The sequence below is a fragment of the Pipra filicauda genome, unplaced genomic scaffold (assembly GCF_003945595.2).
Source record: "Pipra filicauda isolate LSUMZ 115617 unplaced genomic scaffold, ASM394559v2 scaffold311_size1313980_pilon, whole genome shotgun sequence".
In the NCBI taxonomy this organism is placed as follows: domain Eukaryota; kingdom Metazoa; phylum Chordata; class Aves; order Passeriformes; family Pipridae; genus Pipra; species Pipra filicauda.
Genome location: NW_024104434.1, coordinates 71,837 through 90,068, shown reverse-complemented (window position 1 = coordinate 90,068; position 18,232 = coordinate 71,837). Strand labels below are relative to the sequence as shown.

Here is an 18,232-nt window from a genome sequence, read left to right as displayed (position 1 = left end):
GTTTCTTTGCTTTTGTTTTTGCCTGTGATGTTGGTCTTTCAAGCAGTTCTGTGTACGGCTGACATGTTTGAAAACAGTGGGTGATAAGTAGCAGTTAAATTTTCTTAACTTGGAGTAAAGGACATAATTTTAGCAGATTTAGACATGGAACTGTGATGATGTGTTGGATGTGAAGGAAGGCAGTAGTGGTGGAAACTGGAGGAAGTTTAGTACTGTTGGATAGAGCCTGTGGTTGGAGGAAAGGCAGTTTTATACTCTTAATCACTTTAAAAAGCACATAAACAGCACACAACCAACAAAAAAAATCCCCACCAAGCCCCAAGAAGATATTCCAGAGTGTACCTCTGAAGTACAGAGGGGGTCTAGAGATGCCACCAGTCTCAGGTGTCTCCCTAGGGCTGGAATGACTGTTTCTGACTCGCTTAATGCACAATCCATGACTAAACATGGACAATCATTCCATGTCTAAGGAAGCTAATGGGAACACTGTGGTCAAGGTTCTTGTTATAATCCCCTCTGGCCCTGACTCAGGTGGTGTGTCAGAGCTCTTGGTCAGAGGGAGAATGTCCTTCTGCACAAGAATGCACATCACCTCTTATCCCTTGGCATCGAATGATGTCCAAAGTCAAATGTGAACAAGCCTTAAACCTTCTTGTGGCTCCTTGTAATGGTGGAGCGGTTCTTTGGGCAATCTACAAGTAGTTTTTTAGCTAACAGTGAAGATCCTGCATGTTTTGCTGGGCAGGTGCTTGTTCCAGATACAGAACTGTGCACCTGATGGATGGGGAATTTCATGGATAAGTACCACGGACAGAGGCGACACAGCTCAGCCTAGGAAAGCATGGTTAGAAATAAGGCAAAGTCAGAAAAACCTGAATCAAAATAGCACAGCAGCATGACCAGGATCCAGCTCAGCCAAACAGCTGGAATGTTCTGTTTTGATCACCTGTTTGTGACACCTGACATGTTTTGCCTGTGCTCAGGCAAGATCTACCTTGCCATGGCCAGCACATCCCTGGCCACGGAAGCACTTTTGTTTTGTGAGGGACTGTGGCTGCTTTCATCTTGTGAGGTGCTTCTCAGTCCCAAAATCCTTTCCTCTGCCTGTGAAGGTGAGGAGGAGAGTGGAGAGTCCTCAAATCCCAAGGATGCCCTGCAGAGATACCACAGCTCAGGATTCCATTCAGATTTACTGACTGACCTATTTTTTCCAAAAACTCAGAACGAACTGAGCATTGGACATTGGATTGTTGCTTTGGCAACATGACAGCCAAACTGTTCGGATGGTCTCCTTAGCTGCTCCTTGGCAGGCTGCCAGGTGCAGTCTCATCAGGAAAAATCCAAGAGGATAATCATTATCTTGCTGTGTCAACAGCTGGCCTGTGTGCTGTCACTCAACATTGGAGTTCAGGGGAGGTGCTGCTTCCATCTTATAGGAATTACAAGGAATGCCATGGAGTAATTTGCAGACCTACCACTTTTTAAAAAATTAATGCATTGGGAAGCACCAGGTTCTGGTGAACAGCAATATCCGTGTGATGGAGCTTTCTCCCAATTTTGTAATCACGAGGCATCACAAGGAGGGAGGTACTTGCGAGTCATTTGCAGTGGGATTGGCATCACATGTTCTGAGGGTTTCATAACTCAGGTGGCACTAAAAGGCTTCCTTTAATTACCCTTCATGACACGGTCTGTAGACTATAAATTTATATAATTTGTTTGCCATTGCCGCGTTTCAAACCGTAGTGTTTGAAACTTGCCGTAGTGTTCCCTCCAATGTGAGAGATGAACTTTCCTTTCCAAAATTCTGTCTGGTGCCATGAGAATATCTGTGAAACCATTAATTCCACTTTAGGTTGCTCAGAGAAGCTGTGGCTGCCTCATCCCTGGAAGTGTTCAAGGCCAGGTTGGACGGGACCTGGGATAGTGGAAGGTGTTGCTGCCCATGGCAGGGGGTGGGAACTGGATGGTCTTTAAGGTCCCTTCCAGCCCAAACCATCCTAGGATTCCATGAACTCCGATTTCCTGCTTTTCAAGCTCTGTCTCTGTGTAAAAGCTGTTTTCTTGCTTCAGTACTGGCAACAGCCAACGCTGTGCTAGAAACGACTGGCTGTTTGCACACAAGAGCCAAAAAATATTCATCTTTCTGAAATGATCACTGTGATCCAATAAATTCCTGTACGTAGGGACTGTGGTAGTGGGAACGTGGCTGTTGCACGATTAGGTGTCGCTTTCGGAGAAAAGCTTTTCCCATGTGTTATATTTAAATGGAAATTACATTGCACAGAGCTCCACAGCATCTCATGGAAGCTTGCTCAGGAATTATTGCTTGTTTATGTAACTGGCTGCGAACTCGAGGCCCGTGTGGCTGAATATTGTTCTCAGATATTGAGGCCATGAGCTTTTGATTTTTACTGTATAAAAATAAATTAAAATACTATAAGGATTCAGACTTCTTATTTTCAGTTAGTTACTGCCCTTCTACCCTGGGCTGGTTGATAAGATTAAAGGGGGGAAAAAAATATGCAGAGGCACAGGAAAAACATTTACCATCTACTAGACTTTTTGGGATTGTGTTTAGTGGTTTCTCTCTACAGCTTTTCCTCTTCAAAGTGATCTGTTGTCATAGGAGCCAAGTTAAAGTCGTGTAAACACGGGCCAGTGTTCAAAACAGACCTTAGCCCTCAGTCACTGCCTTGTCCCTCGAGCTGGCTGCCCCAGAGGTGCCCTGAAAGGTGTGGAATCAGTGCAGGTTTGCTCCAAATCTGATCTTACATCTCTGTGAAGAAGCAGAAGTGAGGGAACTCCCATGGAGCCATTCCTACCACTTTATTCACCCCTTGGATCTAATACATTGCAAACAGCAGGTCATGCAGGGCTCTGGTTCTCACCCCTTGTTGTTCAGGATTTTTTTTCCTCCAAGTCCTAAAATGAAACAAAATGCATTGTAAGCAGTCAGTTACTGCCACTGTTGCAGGTTCATTTTTATAGGTTCGGTTTTGTTGGTTCAGTTAAATTCCCTTCCCAACGTACATTTTGTTACCTAAATATCCCAAGTATTTTTCCGAGGTTTCCAGCCCGTGTCCCTGTCTAATACTCCGACTGCATTCGTTTGAATTATATCCAGCATTTCCTGCCAGCCTGCTGTGCTTGCAGATGATGAACCTCTCTTACCCTCTAGTGGAAGTATTTCAGTCCTGAGGATTTTATGGAGCCCTTTTGCTCTTGTCAAGGATCAGACTTTCTTGGAAAACATCTTTTTCTGTTGGTTTTAAAACATCACAGCGTCTCGTTCTCACTGTGTAGTATCTTGTCTTATTTTCTATTTATCTTCAGGGACTTGTTTACCAAATTTTTGTTGTCTTGTGGGGTTTTTAATCATATTACATTGAACTTTCTAGTTTTGTCTTCCTCTGCAGAAGACTTGATGTGAACTTTTTCCAGCCTAAGGCACTGCTTAAATATGGTTTCTACACAGTTGCTTAGATAGGTCACAGAGTTTTATGTAAGTTGCTCCTTGTCTTAGGCCCTTAGTAACTGTAAGGTTTTATGTTTCTGCTATTTTTCTAGACATTCTGCATTTCTAACAGTCAAGAAGAGACTGAGGGAAGCCTGAAATTACTTGACTTGAATTGAGGTTTGATTGCAGTTGCTGCAGATGAATTCTGTTCTTAATATCAAGAGGGAAAAAAAAAACAGCGGCGCTGAACTTTGGCAGCTTTTCCCTCCTTCATTATTTAAATAATAATTTCAGCTTCAGGAAATCGAGCATAAACGAGATACAACATTCATTTATTTAACAACATTTCAGGAGGAGGGATGGGACTTCCAAAGACAAGTTTCAGATGCTTTTGGTATCAGTGGTAATAGAAGGACCATCTTCCTCATGATTATAATAATTTTCATTTCAATGAGCCTGAGTTATTAATGCTCTGAAGGTTTGCATGGTTTGTTTTTTTTTTTTTTTTTTCTAATATTCCCGGCATGGTCTCAAATGTTCAAAGCAGCAGATAGGGTTGCAAAGACATTTTCCATCTACATTAGCATTGCTGATCAAATTTAGATGGCTCTGCTGCCAGAAATGTCTCAAATAGGCCTTGAGTTGAATCCTTCTGGGTCAGCAATTTAGTCCCTGACTATGGCAGCAGCATATCACATGATACTTTCCAAAAATTGGCAATATTTAGTCTATAATTGTCTTTTTATTCTCAATTTCCTTATGGGCTGACTTTCAGTCCTCATTTCTTATTAAAAAGACATAATTATTAAATTACTGTCTTTGTGGTTTGCAGGTAAAACAAGGTGTGTAGTCATTGTTCCAACCTTATTCCCTGATTTTTTTTTTCCTCTTCTCTGCCACCCATTTGTTTTTAAACAAGAATAATTTTCCTTTAAAACTCTGTGGCAAAATTTGAGGTCAAACTAGGCAGGTTTGTGAAACCACAAGGAAGGATTTTGTCAATGGGACGCTGAGAATGAATTATCTGAATATATTCCAGTTTCTACTTAATTTTACATAAGAATTAACCATTTTTAATTTTTTTAAAGAAATGCTTGGGTTCTGTGGTGTGAACAAACGCTTCAGGAGAGCCTTAAATTGCAGAAAACCAAATTCTACCCAGAATTTCTTAATTAGTTTATTACTTTCCTGGCCTAGGAAATGAAAAGAGTGAGGTATGAGAATGAAGCCTGTGACGGAATGGGCTTCCAAAATACCATTTTGTGTCTTCTGAAACAGCAATATTAAATGGTTTATTAGCCTAGGGCCCGTTTTCCAGGCCGTGGGTGCAGTTTAGTTTAATTGCAAGGAAGAATTTGCAAAATAGGAGAGTTCTGAGAATTTTTCATGCCAAAATCTTGACCGAAGGCCAGGAACCTTCACCAGCCTTTGTAAACTGACCCAGAAAGAGAAAGGAGACAAACAGGATCTGTAAACAAAGACCACGTGCCCTTCCCAAATACATTTTGGGAGGATGGTTGCCTAGGGAAACAGGAAATGGGGAATTATACAACAAACAAGAAGGACTGCCAAGCAAATTTGCTGACCTTTTTTCGGGGAATTGTGATGAAAACTGTTGGAATCCGCAGGATTTCACCATGTCTCCAGATCCGAAGGTAGAACAGAAGAATGGTTTGGTAATTGCACCACAGTTATTTGGAAAATACAAAAGTCTTCCTTGGCATCTTCATCCTGGAGGAAGCAATGCAGGGCCATGAGCTGTGAGTTCATCTTGAATTCATCATGAGTTCATCTTGAATTTTTTGGAGTTTCCCAGCTTTTGCAGTTAGGCTTTTTGGAATCAATGCTTCCTTTTATGGATGAGATAATAACAAAATAACTCCATTCATATTTGCAAGGGTCATCTGGTCATTTAGCTCTGTTGTTTAGGCAGCTTAATCCTCATTTCTGAGCTATTTGTAGTCTCACAAATAGCTCTCTCCGTATCTTTCTCTACGAAACAGCAGCTCGCAGAACGTTTTGTTTCCTTCCACGAGTCACAGATAAGAAGGGAAGAAGAGAATTTGCACTGGACTTGGCTTTAGCAGGGAAGGATTCAGCCTCTGGATGATAATCTGCTGAGTTGCAGGGAGAGTGAAATGCGTTTGCCTGATGCTTGGATCCCTTCCCGAGTCCTCCATTATTTCCAGCATGTAACTTTTATTTTCTTTTGTCAGTTCCAATGACAGGTTTCACTCAAAGGGCCACCATTGATCCAGAACTGAATGAAATCCACGTCTTGTCAGGGCTCAGTAAAGACAAGGAGAAGCGGGAAGAGAATGTAAGGAATTCATTCTGGATTTATGACATTGTGAGGAACAGCTGGTAAGTCATAAATTCTAACTTCTATACTGACTTTCTTTGGAAAGCAATCCTGTCTCCCAAGGAATTGTAACCTCTGTTGACCCTGGAATGATGATGTTGAAGACAACTAAGTTCCCCTGAGGCACCTCTTTTTCACTATAGTCTTTAAATACACCATGGCAATAATCTCCCAAATGAGAGAGAGAAACCATGTGAATTATTGGAACCAGGTGGAGGGGACAAGGGGAAGTGAACAGTTATAAAAGGCTTTTCCTGTAGGAAGTGCTCAAGGCCAGGATTCATCATCAGTGCAGCAAATTCAGTCAAATGTAAGTTGATAATAGTGATTCAGTTGATAACTGGTACGTGGTGCCACTTATTAAAAACTAAGGAAAACTGGTGCATGTGAATGGTGATGGAGAAGTGTCCATGGCATATCCACTATTCTGAGAAAAGATATCCTGGTCTGTTTGCTGTGTTCTGGTTTCCAATGTCCCTTTTCAGAGCTGGCAGAGTTTTTTGTATTCAAGGTCTCTTCTAATGTGGGGGTCAATCACTTTGAAAGGTGTGAATGTTGTTTTCTAAAAATGGATTTTCAGTTACAACTTAAGTCTGCTTGGAAATCAGTGATTGATTAAGTGATTACAGCTTTGCTGTAATCCATGGTCTAAAGCTCTGAGTCCAAGATGTTTTTCTCCATAATAAAAATACTTCATACTGACAATTCTGTGGGCAGATAATGTAAAATCTAAAGATACTCCCAAAGCTCATGGCAGATAACTTTTTAGAATTTTTTTTGTATTTGGCTTGTGCTTGAGGACTGTGTTCAGCCAAGGTGACCTCTGATTGTTGGATGGGTTTCTTTTGTAGAGCTAAGAATGGGGATGGGATAGTAGAGGACAACATGTAGAGAAGTAAGAAAATCTTTGGTGTTATACATTTCAGCAACTTTTCCTACTTCCTCTAAGTCCTGCTAACCATTATTTACTGCTTTGTATTTCAGGTCATGTGTCTATAAGAATGACCAAGCAGCAAAAGAGAATCCAGGTAAAAGCCTCCAGGAAGAGGAGCCCTGCCCAAGGTTTGCCCATCAGCTGGTGTATGATGAGTTGCACAAGGTATGAGGGTCCAGATAAATACATGATTTTTTCAGTCTTATAGCTCTTAAGATGTAGTTGTTTCCTCAAAGATGGTACAATTAATATAGGTTTTTTGTTTAGTGCTAATGTTTGGATTAATATGGTGAGTAACTTTCATTTAACTTCCCGTATTTTGAAATAAAATGCTGAGCTGCTTTTTATGTCACTACGAAGCAGATACGAGAGCTGTTCTCACACTTCAAAACATGTGAATCTTCATTATCTTCAGGGACTTAATCTCATAATCTGTTAGTGACTAAATGGTCTCAGTTACCAACATTTCTAGGAAAAATCTGAATTAACTAATCTCAGTTAAGAATCTTCTGTACCAGAGGTGCCTGACTGGGCCCTGCATGTTAGAAGCAACTGTCATTGTTTAGCACTATCAGACACATTCATAGACTTAAAAATAGACTTAAAATTGTTTTTAGTGTACCTGACTGCTCAGTAAACTTAGGGTGTTGTGCATATTAACCAGTAAAGCACAAACCCACAGATTAGGTTCATAAATTCATCAATCCATGAATTTAAATTACTGTGAGAAACTTACTGAACCTTTCATGGATATTTTCCAGTTAAACTCTTTCTAGAAATTCTTTTTAGTCTGAATTGAAGAACAGAAATATATTTTAGCCTTGCACTCCATAAGGATGGCAATCAAATCTGGAAAACCCAACTAAGCCCAAAACTTTGGGGATAAGGGAGATTTGAAGGAAGAATAGGTGCAAATTCCATATGGAGAACTTGCATTGCTTTTTGTCTTCACAGACTTGTAACACTGACTGTAAATACTGCTCTGCCTTTACTTCTAATTGTAAGGTACCCTGAGACTGAGAGTAGTATTTTGTAAGTTACTCTGAAGGTTGCTAAATCATTGCAGTTGCCCAGCTTTATCTGACGAGCTGTTTGATGTGCTTGTTTTGAAGAGTCTTTATTTTTAGAAACCTCTGTTCCAATGACCTTTCTAAACTCCTCTGATATAAATAAGGAGAGCCTACAGCAGTGGGATGCAGAATACATTGTTTTGAGTGATTATTTTTAAAGCTGTGGGGAAAGGTAGCCTGTTGGACTTGTTAAACCTCAGTATTTGAAGATCCTTTGTAGCATGTTTAATGTCAACAGTTCAGAGTCTGAAATTACCAAACGATGGGAAGAAAAATACAGTGAAGAAATAAACAGTCCTTTTTGTAACACTTCCACTCTTGTGGAAATATGCCTCTCTCTGTAAGTCTAGTCTTGCCTTTCAGAGACAGACAAGTCGAATTAAAGCTCTTTAGAATTTATGGGACATGTGGGGACGTTGATCATCTCCCAGGATTATGCTGGACTGGGCTTGCTGTCACTTTACTTTGAGCATCTTTAGGACTTCCCACTCACTTGGTTGGTGCTTAAGGATCTGTCATGCTCATAGGTTTTTCCTAAAGAAAGAGTGTGTGTGGGTTTGGGATGTTTGTTTATAAATACCTCAGGAATCTGCTAGAGGTAGGTTCTAACAGTGCAGCTTTTTTATTGTCTTCAAATGTAAGTGGTTTAAGAGAACTTTCTTCATCTCCTGAGGGACAAAATGAAACTAATAAAAAGATGGAGCAACTTGACTAAAAGGCAGAATTTCTCCCTCAAGAATAAACCTCTCCAAAGCTACTGACGTAGTGAATTGTCCTTGTTCAGTGCATGTACACAGTCAATCACCTTTTTGATCTGCCTCTCATTTCCTTAGGTTCATTACTTATTTGGAGGGAATCCTGGTAAATCCTGCTCTCCCAAGATGAGATTAGATGATTTCTGGTCTCTGAAGCTCTGTCGACCTTCAAAGGAATACCTGCTAAGGCACTGCAAATACCTCATCAGAAAGCACAGGTATAGAAACAAAGGTGGTTTGCAATTTTCTTTTCCAAATGTCTCCTTTTTTTTTTCTTTTAAGTTGGTGAAACTTGGAATATCTTATACCATTTTGGGAAATGTCTTTTTATTGGTTTTATGGAGTAGATGATCTTCAAAGTCCCTTCCAACCCAAACCATTCTATGGTGCTGTGCTATGATGGTCTGCAGGTTTCTTGGTTATTTTTTAAAATTATTTTAATAAAACGCAGCAGGGCAGAACTAAACTACAAAATTAACTTCGTTCTGCTTTGACTATGTTATTCTAAAACTAGAAAAATGTGGTGTGGGGGGAGTCATGGGGAATTTTTAGATTCCCTTTTCAGTCTGCTGCTCATCAACATGTGTTTTGGTGCTGTCACCTCCCAAGGAAATGGAGTATGTTTTGGAAACACTGTGCTAGGAGATAGTAACAGCTCACAAGGATGCTAATGAAGTCTGGGGGCTGGATGCCTTTGCACATCTGAGACTCAACTGTGGTGAGGTCATCAGAGTTTCTCATTCAGAAACTCCTGAAAGAGCTCACTTAGGCAGAATTCAACAAAGCAATGCTTCTTGCACTCTGCATGCTTCAGAGCTGCCTTATATTTGCTATTTAGGGCAACAGCTTTTCAAAATCAAGCTTAGGGTGTTGCTTTAGTCAAGAAATTGCAGCAGAAAACAGCCTTTCAAGACCCAGCAAATTATTTGAAGCCAATAAATAGCTCTCCCTGCATTCCTGGGGAGAATACTTTGTTATCAGGTTCTGCCAAGAGCTGAGAGGTCAGGTTTTCCTGATGGTATTTTACCTCTGAGGCTGCAAGAAAATTTGTGCACTCAACTCACAACCACTGTGCTGGATGGGGCCTTTAAGATCAGCCACACAGTAGATGTGAATACCTACAGAAATTAATAAAGGCCTTGCCCAGTTATCTGGGAGGCTTATTAAACCCAGATGTGGTGGTATGGAAATGCAGCTGTGCAGCCTCCAGGGACAGCTCTGGAGTATTTGTTTTTACTTGCTTAAATTGCACTCAGAGGAAGTGTTGCTGTGTATTGTCTGGCAGAAATTTGGGGTTTATGCACCATGCTCCCTCATTTTTGGGTTCCCTGTGAGGGAGCCATACCTGACCACCTGAGGTGTGATGGGTGCTTGGCTGGAGTTGCATCTTTAGCCAGTTTCAAAATTTGGGCTACACATGTCCACTGTGATATAAATAGCCAAGTAAATGACCCAAACAAAGCAATAACAATATGAGAAGATGACAGTATGATACTGCACTGGCTGGATAGGTAATAGAAGGGAAAAGATCATTTTAAACCTCATCCTTTTTAGGCTTATGCACCCAATCAGTGCTGCAGGGTCATAGCTCTGCTCACTGAGGATGTTGAGCCCAGAATCATTTTCTCAGGGCTCTATTAACTTCTTCAGGGAATTCACAGAAGTTACAGTTTCTGTTTGTTGAAAGACAATGGGGAAATAATGGTGGTGGTGAACAGGATTTTTAGGTACCTGTGCTCTTTCCAGAGGTGGGATATAAATATCCCTGGGACTGAAGTGCTCAGGGCTTGCCTGTGTCTGAACTGTGCTACTCACACCTTACAAACCGAACAAACTTAAAATGTTTTATATATATACATCAAGAACTTGCTGTACGTATGCTTTTGAATATTTTCAGTAAGAGTGTGATGCTTTGCTCTCGTAACTCCCTTACACCCCCCAAAAAAATCCTCCTCCACGCTTCAGTCTGTATTCCTGCAAATTACAGGCTGAGCTGCCACTAACGTGGTTTTCTTTGGATAGATGGGTTTTGCTCTTTGTAGAACTGGTAGTACTTAGCCCTGAAGGAAGTGGCTGTGCTCAAGTTTTCTGTCTCTTCAGGTTTGAAGAAAAAGCTCAGACTGACCCTCTTAGTGCACTGAAGTACCTGCAGAATGACCTGTATGTGACTGTGGATCACTCGGACCCCGAGGAGACAAAAGAGGTAAGGGCTCAACAAATCCTTGTCTTAAAGAAGCTTAAACTGTTCTCAGTAAAAATTTTGAACCTCTTAAACCTTGTTTTTATTCAGTTTTCAAAAGCTCTACAGTGTCCAATGCTTTATCACATATTTCTCCCCACTGAAGTTCACTTTGCTTTAGAAACAGTCATTTACCTGCAGGTCCAGATAAAATAGCTTTTGTACTCCTAAGGGTGAAGAGTAGGCCTTTGTTTTAATTCCAGCATACTGGTGTGTATTTTGGGAGCTTTAATTGAATTGTAAACTCTCTGAAATGTCACAAGTCTATAGTTGGTTGTGTGGTAGAAAATGAGTAGAAACTTATTCATGCTGCCTTTTGGCTTGTCAATATTCAGCAGCTCCTGGGAGGGGGAAAGAGGTTTTTCCTGAGGTGACCAGTGTTTCTGGAAGTAATTTGTATATACACATTGCTTGCTACCCTTAAAATCTTGTTTCCTCTGCCTTTTGAATATTATCCAGTAGGCATGTTTTTTTATTTATTCCAGGAATTTGTTCCCATTTCCTGTTTTGATTCCAGCACCGCAGTACGTGTCACTTTACAAAACGGATTAAAGAAATAGTGAGAAGTGACACATAAAGTGGTTGATTTGATTTCATCACTAATTTCCATATGGAAAGATGTGCATTCAGCTCCCGTGGGGGAGATGGGGAAAACTCCATGGTTCTTACTGTCTTCTTGCCTTAGTGACTTTGGAAGTCATTCAGCAGCTCCTTTTATAAAATCGTGATAGGAGAATGGGTATTTCTACTCCATGCTCCCTGGATTAAATCCCTTAATCTGGTGGTTTTAAGCTGCTACTTTAGATAAAAAAAAAGATTATACAGACACTGAAAGCTTTTGGGGGAGAATATTCTGCTTGTGTGTGCACAGTATAGAATTGTAGGGTTAGAGTTATGAAAAAAATGTGTACTCTTACCGGGATCTTGGAACTGGTCACATTTGTCATAAATTATGGTCAGCCTTTCTAAACATCTGATCCAATATGTCTGTGTGTTCTGTTACATGGTTTCTCATTTAAATTGTCCCATATCAAGTTGTTTGACATCCTTTCTAGTCATTTCTAGCATAGGAAAGACAATGGATGATTGTGCTGTTCTTAGGGTAGAAAAAGGAGGTATTTATATTTTTATTTTTCCCCAGTTATTCACTGTCTTGTACCAGTGTAGTAGCACTTTGATGGAATCCTTTGGGTTGGGAAAGCCCTCTAAGATCAAGTCCAACCATTAACTCGGCACCATTAGCCAAGGCCACCACTAAACCATGTCCTCAAGTACCACATTTACACGTCCTTTAAATCCCTCCAGGGATGGGGGCTCCACCACTGCCCTGGGCAGCTGTGCCAATGCTTCACAACCCTTTTGGTTACCTTTTTTCCTCATATCCAATCTTAACTTGAGGCCATTTCCTCTTGTCCTGGTGCTTATTACTTGAGAGAAGAGACCAACCCCCACCTGGTTCCACCCTCCTTTCAGGGAGTTGTAGGAAGCCAGAGGGTCCCTCCTGAGCCTCCTTTTCTCCAGGCTGAGCCCCCCCAGCTCCCTCAGCTGCTCCTCATCAGACTTGTGCTCCAAACTCTTTCCCAGCTCTGTTCCCTTCTCTGGACATGCTCCAGCCCCTCAATGTCTTTCTTATTGTGAGGGGCCCAGAACTGGACACAAGATTTGAGGTTTCTTCTTCCTGTTTGAACTTGTACTAACCCATAGCGTACAAACCCCCATTCTGATGCTCTTTTCTCTCCTTCTGCTCCCTCCCACTCCTGTAAGACCCTGTCCTGTGTTCTCTGATCTCTCCCTTTTTCTCCGTGTCACTCCTGTGTGCTGGTGGCCTGTCTCTCTTTGGCCAGTTACTCCTGAAGAGATCTTGCATCTCATGGCTGGCTGGGCCTTTTTATTCCCTGAAAGAAAAACCTCTGTGGTGTGATCAGCAAGCTGCTCTCCTCATTCCTGCTGCCTCTTGTCACCCACAGACGGAAGGAGCTGCCGTAGACGCTGCACATTGGGCACAGGAAAGCCTTTTAATATTCTACATTTCATTTTCCCAGTTCAGTGCATAGTGTTCAACTTGTCCAACTTGTAAGAATGAGGAATTTACCTGCCTGCATGGGCTCCTCGGAGATTTTGGGGGAATCTAACACCTTTATCTTACAAGGTAGAAATAGAATAAAAATGTTTGAAAAAGATTTACCCGTTTTCAGAGAGCACACTGGTGTTCTGGACGTCAGTGATCCAGCATGTGAGCTTAGATAGCTCAGTCCAGCTGAGTGAATATATTGTGGATTCTTTTCTCTGCAGGCCCGATGTCTGATCCAGACAAAATCCAATAGCTTCTGTCTGTCGTGCTGGTCTGTCGGATCAACACAAACCATTCAGCAGAATTAAAGCTTCCATTCCAGTGACCTCCAAAAATCATTTAACTGGTTTTGGGACAATTTTTTTTTTGTTTGGGTTTTGTTCTTTTTTTTTTTTTTTTTTTTTTTTTATTATTAATTGCGCTGGTCATAAAGGTTTTACTTCCAAAGCTTTTTTACCCTGGAACAGATCTGGCAGGGCTGTGGCCCTGAGCCAGCTGCTGGGCTGGTACTGACTGGATGTATTTCCAGTTGACGTCAATTTACCTTCCGGTTATCACATCGAGTTGGCTTTTTGCTCTGGCATTGCATCTTCAAACAGCTCTCTTGTGCTTTCCAAAGGACTGACGCAGGCTTTTTGGATTCCATATCGAATTTCAAGCACCAGTTTGATTGTATCTCTCAGCCCAGACACCTCCATGCTCTGCCTTTATTTGTAGTTGAGATTGTCTTTTAATATTGAAGGTGATTGACGTGCTCCGTGCTGGCTGCAGCCATGGAAGGCTGTAAGGATTCTTACTGTGGCAAATAGGGAAGCAATTTCTGCCTGTTTTCCCTCTTCCTTGGGCATCTGTTAAGTCTGGGAAGGACCAAGGTGAACAGTTTTATCCCCAACCCTGTGCAATAGTTCTCCTGGAGACCAGACCTTCATGTTTTCTGGACTGAGGTGTGGGTGGTGTTATATACCATTACAAACAGAATTTCCCCTTGTGGTGAGGTTTGCTTGCTTTGTAATAGAAGTAATTCCTTCTAACTTAGTTAGACAAGTCTGTTCAGCTGTTTGGAGTTTGATGCCAAGGAAAACAAACAGACTGTTCTTGAAACTTACTTTGGCGTTAGTAACCAATTTTGTTTAAAGTAGCATGAATGATTGATGGTAGAAACATACCCCCAGATTTTCATTCCTTTGCTGTGAATTTTAGGGATGCTAATAGGATTATATTTTTATTTCACTTTTTTTATTATTCTAAAGTGAAGTAGATGCCTGCAAGTAACAAGTATTGCAAGGGTGCCTGTTTTAGTAGCCACAGGCTGTGTGCCAGCAACTCTACCCATAAATGCAGATCCAGTTCTCTTTAACTGTGATTCTGCTTGGAATCACCTAAAATCCCTTTAGTCAGTTCAGGGTTTCCTGATCAGTAGATCTTTTTCACTGACTGTGGATTAATACCCCTGACACTGTGTGTAAAGGAGGGTAGATCCCCAGAGCATGTGGAATTTTGTCCGTGATTTAAGAGATTAAAGTTCTATAAAAGTGTCATTTGTTGGTGTAAAAATTTCTGGTGGCATGGGTGTTCTCCTCTTTCTCACACAGATTTTGATGATAGTTACAGCTGTAGGCTTTTAAAGAGAAAAGGATTGTCAAAATAAAAAGTCGAATTCCAAGTTGTGTACTTCAGGAAAAATGGGTGCTATTAAAGCACAGAAACATCAGTAGGTCATGTACCAAGCTAAAATGTTCCTTGAACACTGCAGGAATCATACCCAGAACTTTGCTGCTCTTAAATGGGCTACAGTAGAAATCAAGATGATACAAAAAAATGTCCAGTGCTTTCCAAGTAAAGGAGATCAAGATGGTTTTGTACATGGAGATTCAGTGACTTGACGAAGCTCAATCCCGTGACTGTTGTAAAACAGATACCAAGCACAAGGAAAACTTGCAGAATGTTTTTCTTGGAGCATAGTGGGAGAAAGAGCAAGGACCTGGAGGCCAATTTGAGGCCTGACTTGCTTGTAGACCCAGGCTGGAGGCCCCTATTCAAGGCTGCTTCATACTTTCCATTCTTAAAACCTTGTCTTTAATAAATTTGACAGATAAAGCCAGCGGGGCCCGAAAGTATTGTTTGAGTCTGCATTAGACTGATATTTCTGGGAAAATTCAAACCCAAATGGGAAAAATAGTTCTAAGAAGGAGCTAAGAAAAGCCTGTTTCTCTTCTTCGTGTCCTGCTGTGATTCTTTGTAAAGCCTCAGAGCCTGAGTGCTGCAGGAGCAGAAGCTTTGGAGCCAAGGAGCCTTTAGAAAAACAGTGTTCAGCCTTCCCAATTTCAGCGACGGCTCCGTCCTCAAAGAGTTTGAGCCTCTCTTTGCTTCTTTGAGCCTGTGCTGAGAGTCACCAGCCCCAGAGAACTGGGCAAAGCTGAGGAACTGGTTTGCACTGTGATCTGAGTGCTCACATTATGGAGGAGGAGGAGGAATTATGTCTGATTCAAACAACCTGCCAGGTATCCCAAACAGGAGTTACTCATTCCCTCTTAACCATTTCATTTCTCCAGAGTCTGAGGTGTGCAGCAAATATACAAAAATAGATATAACTAATACAGCCTTATTTTAGTTCCTTGTTTTTCTCCAAGGAACCCCTGCTCAGTTCAGAAGGTGGGTTGGATCTCAGAGAGAAGTTAATTGTATAACAAAGGAAACTTGTCTTTTGAGTGCAGGCTTTATTTGGAATGGATGAAGCCAGTGAGCCAGAGGGGTTGTCAGAAGAAAATGGGTGGTGTGTGATTAAAGCAGTTGGATGCTTCTGCTGGATAATTGAATTCTGGTCTTGCCTCTGTAACAGAGTTGCCATGTGATGTTAAGCAAATTGTTTTTCCTAGATGGTCGTTAATTGAGTGTTTCGTTCTGGTGCCTGATGGGAGAGATCTCAGGTGTGACTTGCTTGAGGGCTTTGCTTTTTCTGTGAATTCAGAAGTTGTTGCATAACATTATTTTGAAAAATCAGTTTCTGTTAGTTTCAAAGAGGGAATCCAAAATTAATCAGAATTTAAAGTGCTATCTGTTACAATAACAATTACGAAAACTGAAGGAGTGGTCTTGAGTAAGCAGTAACTGTCCTATGCCCTGGGAAAAAAGGTATCCTTTGGGAGAACATCGTAGGGTTAAGCTGGGATTGTAATGCAAATGCAGAGTGAACCAATTTAGGCTCAGCACTGTCTGTAACTGATGTTCTTAAATCCCGTGCTTGACTTTTCTATCAGAAAGTGCTTTTTAAATGCGAGCTGATACATAAACTTAACTTCAAACCAAACAAACAAACAACCTCAAGGTTAACTGAAGTGCAGTGTCATCAGTGCAGAAGGAAACAAGATACTTCTTTCCAGCTTTAAGGGGAAGAAACTCGTAGCCATGAAAATCCATCCTTCCTGGTGCAGATGAGGCTGGAATACTTGGCATAAGGTGTTTTCAGTGGATTTTTAGTCTCAGTTCAGTGAATTACAAGTTGGATCCTGCTTATATGGTCTCTTAGTTGGGCACCTGAGCCCCAGCCTGGAGTGTGGCTTTCTGCTCCCAGTGGGAAGGCTGCTGGCATTGCTATGGGAGGAAAGGAAACCTCTGGAATTATGTGGCATCTGCCTTGGCAGCATGCCCCTGAGGCAATTGTGTGAGAGGGAAGGGTGGCCAGGACATGGCATTTGCTCTCAGAAGCAGCATGGATTTAGCCACGGGTTTTACTGGAACTTTTAGAGCTATTTCTGCTGGGCAGCTGTTTGAGGATGTTGCTGATTGGAAGCCAAGCAACTCTGGGAAATTAAGCTTGCAGGAAAATACACGTGGAGCGTTGCAGTCACTCGTGATTTGGGATAACCAGGCCTCACACTCAAGAGGGAGCTTAATCACCCTCTCCCCCCTCTTCTGGAGTTTGTCAATCCTGTATCTTTCTAACCTCTTCTTACACCTTCCCAGGACACTCTCTCCAAAAGATGTAAACTTACTCCAGCACACCACAGTCCTTATTTTAGACTGGTTTTGCCCTTGATGCCACATCGAAATTGATCTTGCTGAAGTGTTTTTGTAGCTTCTTACACTTAGGTGTAGATTTACTTCTTGTAGCAGCTTTCTGCATTTGTGACTTTTGGCAGATTCCTCCTTGGTCATTGTTCTGTCATCTTCTGCAGCCCTGACTCCTTTGAACTTTCTTCGTAGAACTTGGTTTTGAGACCACTAAATCTTTTTTTTTAGCGCTTCCCTCCTATGTTTCTAATTGATATAGGGCATCCCAAAGTGGGTACCTTGTTGTAGAGGAGACTTAAAAGCCTTGATAACAGCAGGAATACTTGATTTATTTGAAGATCCTGCTCCTTCTTTGTGCACTTTCTATGCATTTGCCAGTTTTACAATAGGATGATAATTGATCTCTTATAACTTATAGGTGCTTTTTCACAGAGCCTCTGCACCTGTTTTGTATCACTGATTTTTCCTGTTGGTGTTGATTTGCACTTGGCCCTAATGAAACACACCTTGATCCATCATTTTAAACTGGATTTAGTGGAAAAACAGTAGGAAGGCTGTCTGCTCCATGCTGTCAGTCTGTCTGAGCACGGTCTAAGGTCTGTGGGCTCAGTGATCCTGCCCTGTCCTGCCAAGCAGGTTATGACTGAAAACCCAGAATAGTGCTGCCCCAGGGCACACATGAATCACTCCTGATTCACGGCTCCATTTTCATGTCAAACCACTGATGGCCACCCACAGAAAAGTTATTTGACCTGTTTGCCTTTCCCTGTTGGTTTAATTTGGGTGATGCCTTGATAATTTGGCTTTAAATATCATATAAAAGCATCAGAATTCCTGTGAAAGTCAGAATGGACAATGTCCATTGCCAAGTCCCGTCCATAGGACCTGGTGCCTATAAAAGAAATCAGGTTGATGTGATACAACTTGTTGTTGCCAAACTCACATTGGCTGCTACTCATCACCTTCTCCACTCCTTCATGCTTTCACATTGTCTGTGTTCCCATTTTTTCTTGAAGTGAAATCGATGGATATGTAATTCCTGGCTGTTCTTTCCACTCTTTCCTGAACGTATTTATCCTGGTTCTTCCCCCCTCTTCTCTCCTTTGGGCTGTGTGCTGAAAAGACACACAGGAGACACAAGATTCCAAGCCTTTAAGAAATCAGCTCATTCCTTACAGGAACATGACAAAGCATGTTGCTACTGTGGGGATGTCTGAAAACAGCAGCTGGGGCAGAGGAAGACACTGGTCACTGTCCATCAGTGAGATATTAAGGGATAACAAACCCATGAATGTGTCACTTCAAATGTTTGTACTCATGATTCTGATGT

General features: G+C 41.5%; 1 protein-coding gene across 2 annotated transcripts in view; it reads left to right on the top strand.

Annotated features, from left to right (window-relative positions):
- Nucleotides 1-18,232, top strand: part of MKLN1 (muskelin 1) — a 102,708-nt gene that overhangs the window by 72,682 nt on the left and 11,794 nt on the right. For both annotated transcript variants that reach the window (XM_027710054.2, XM_039383487.1), the window contains 4 exons: nt 5,677-5,824; nt 6,807-6,921; nt 8,660-8,799; nt 10,682-10,784. In XM_027710054.2, the coding sequence (XP_027565855.1) occupies nt 5,677-5,824; nt 6,807-6,921; nt 8,660-8,799; nt 10,682-10,784 (506 nt within the window). The remainder of the gene's footprint in view (nt 1-5,676; nt 5,825-6,806; nt 6,922-8,659; nt 8,800-10,681; nt 10,785-18,232) is intronic.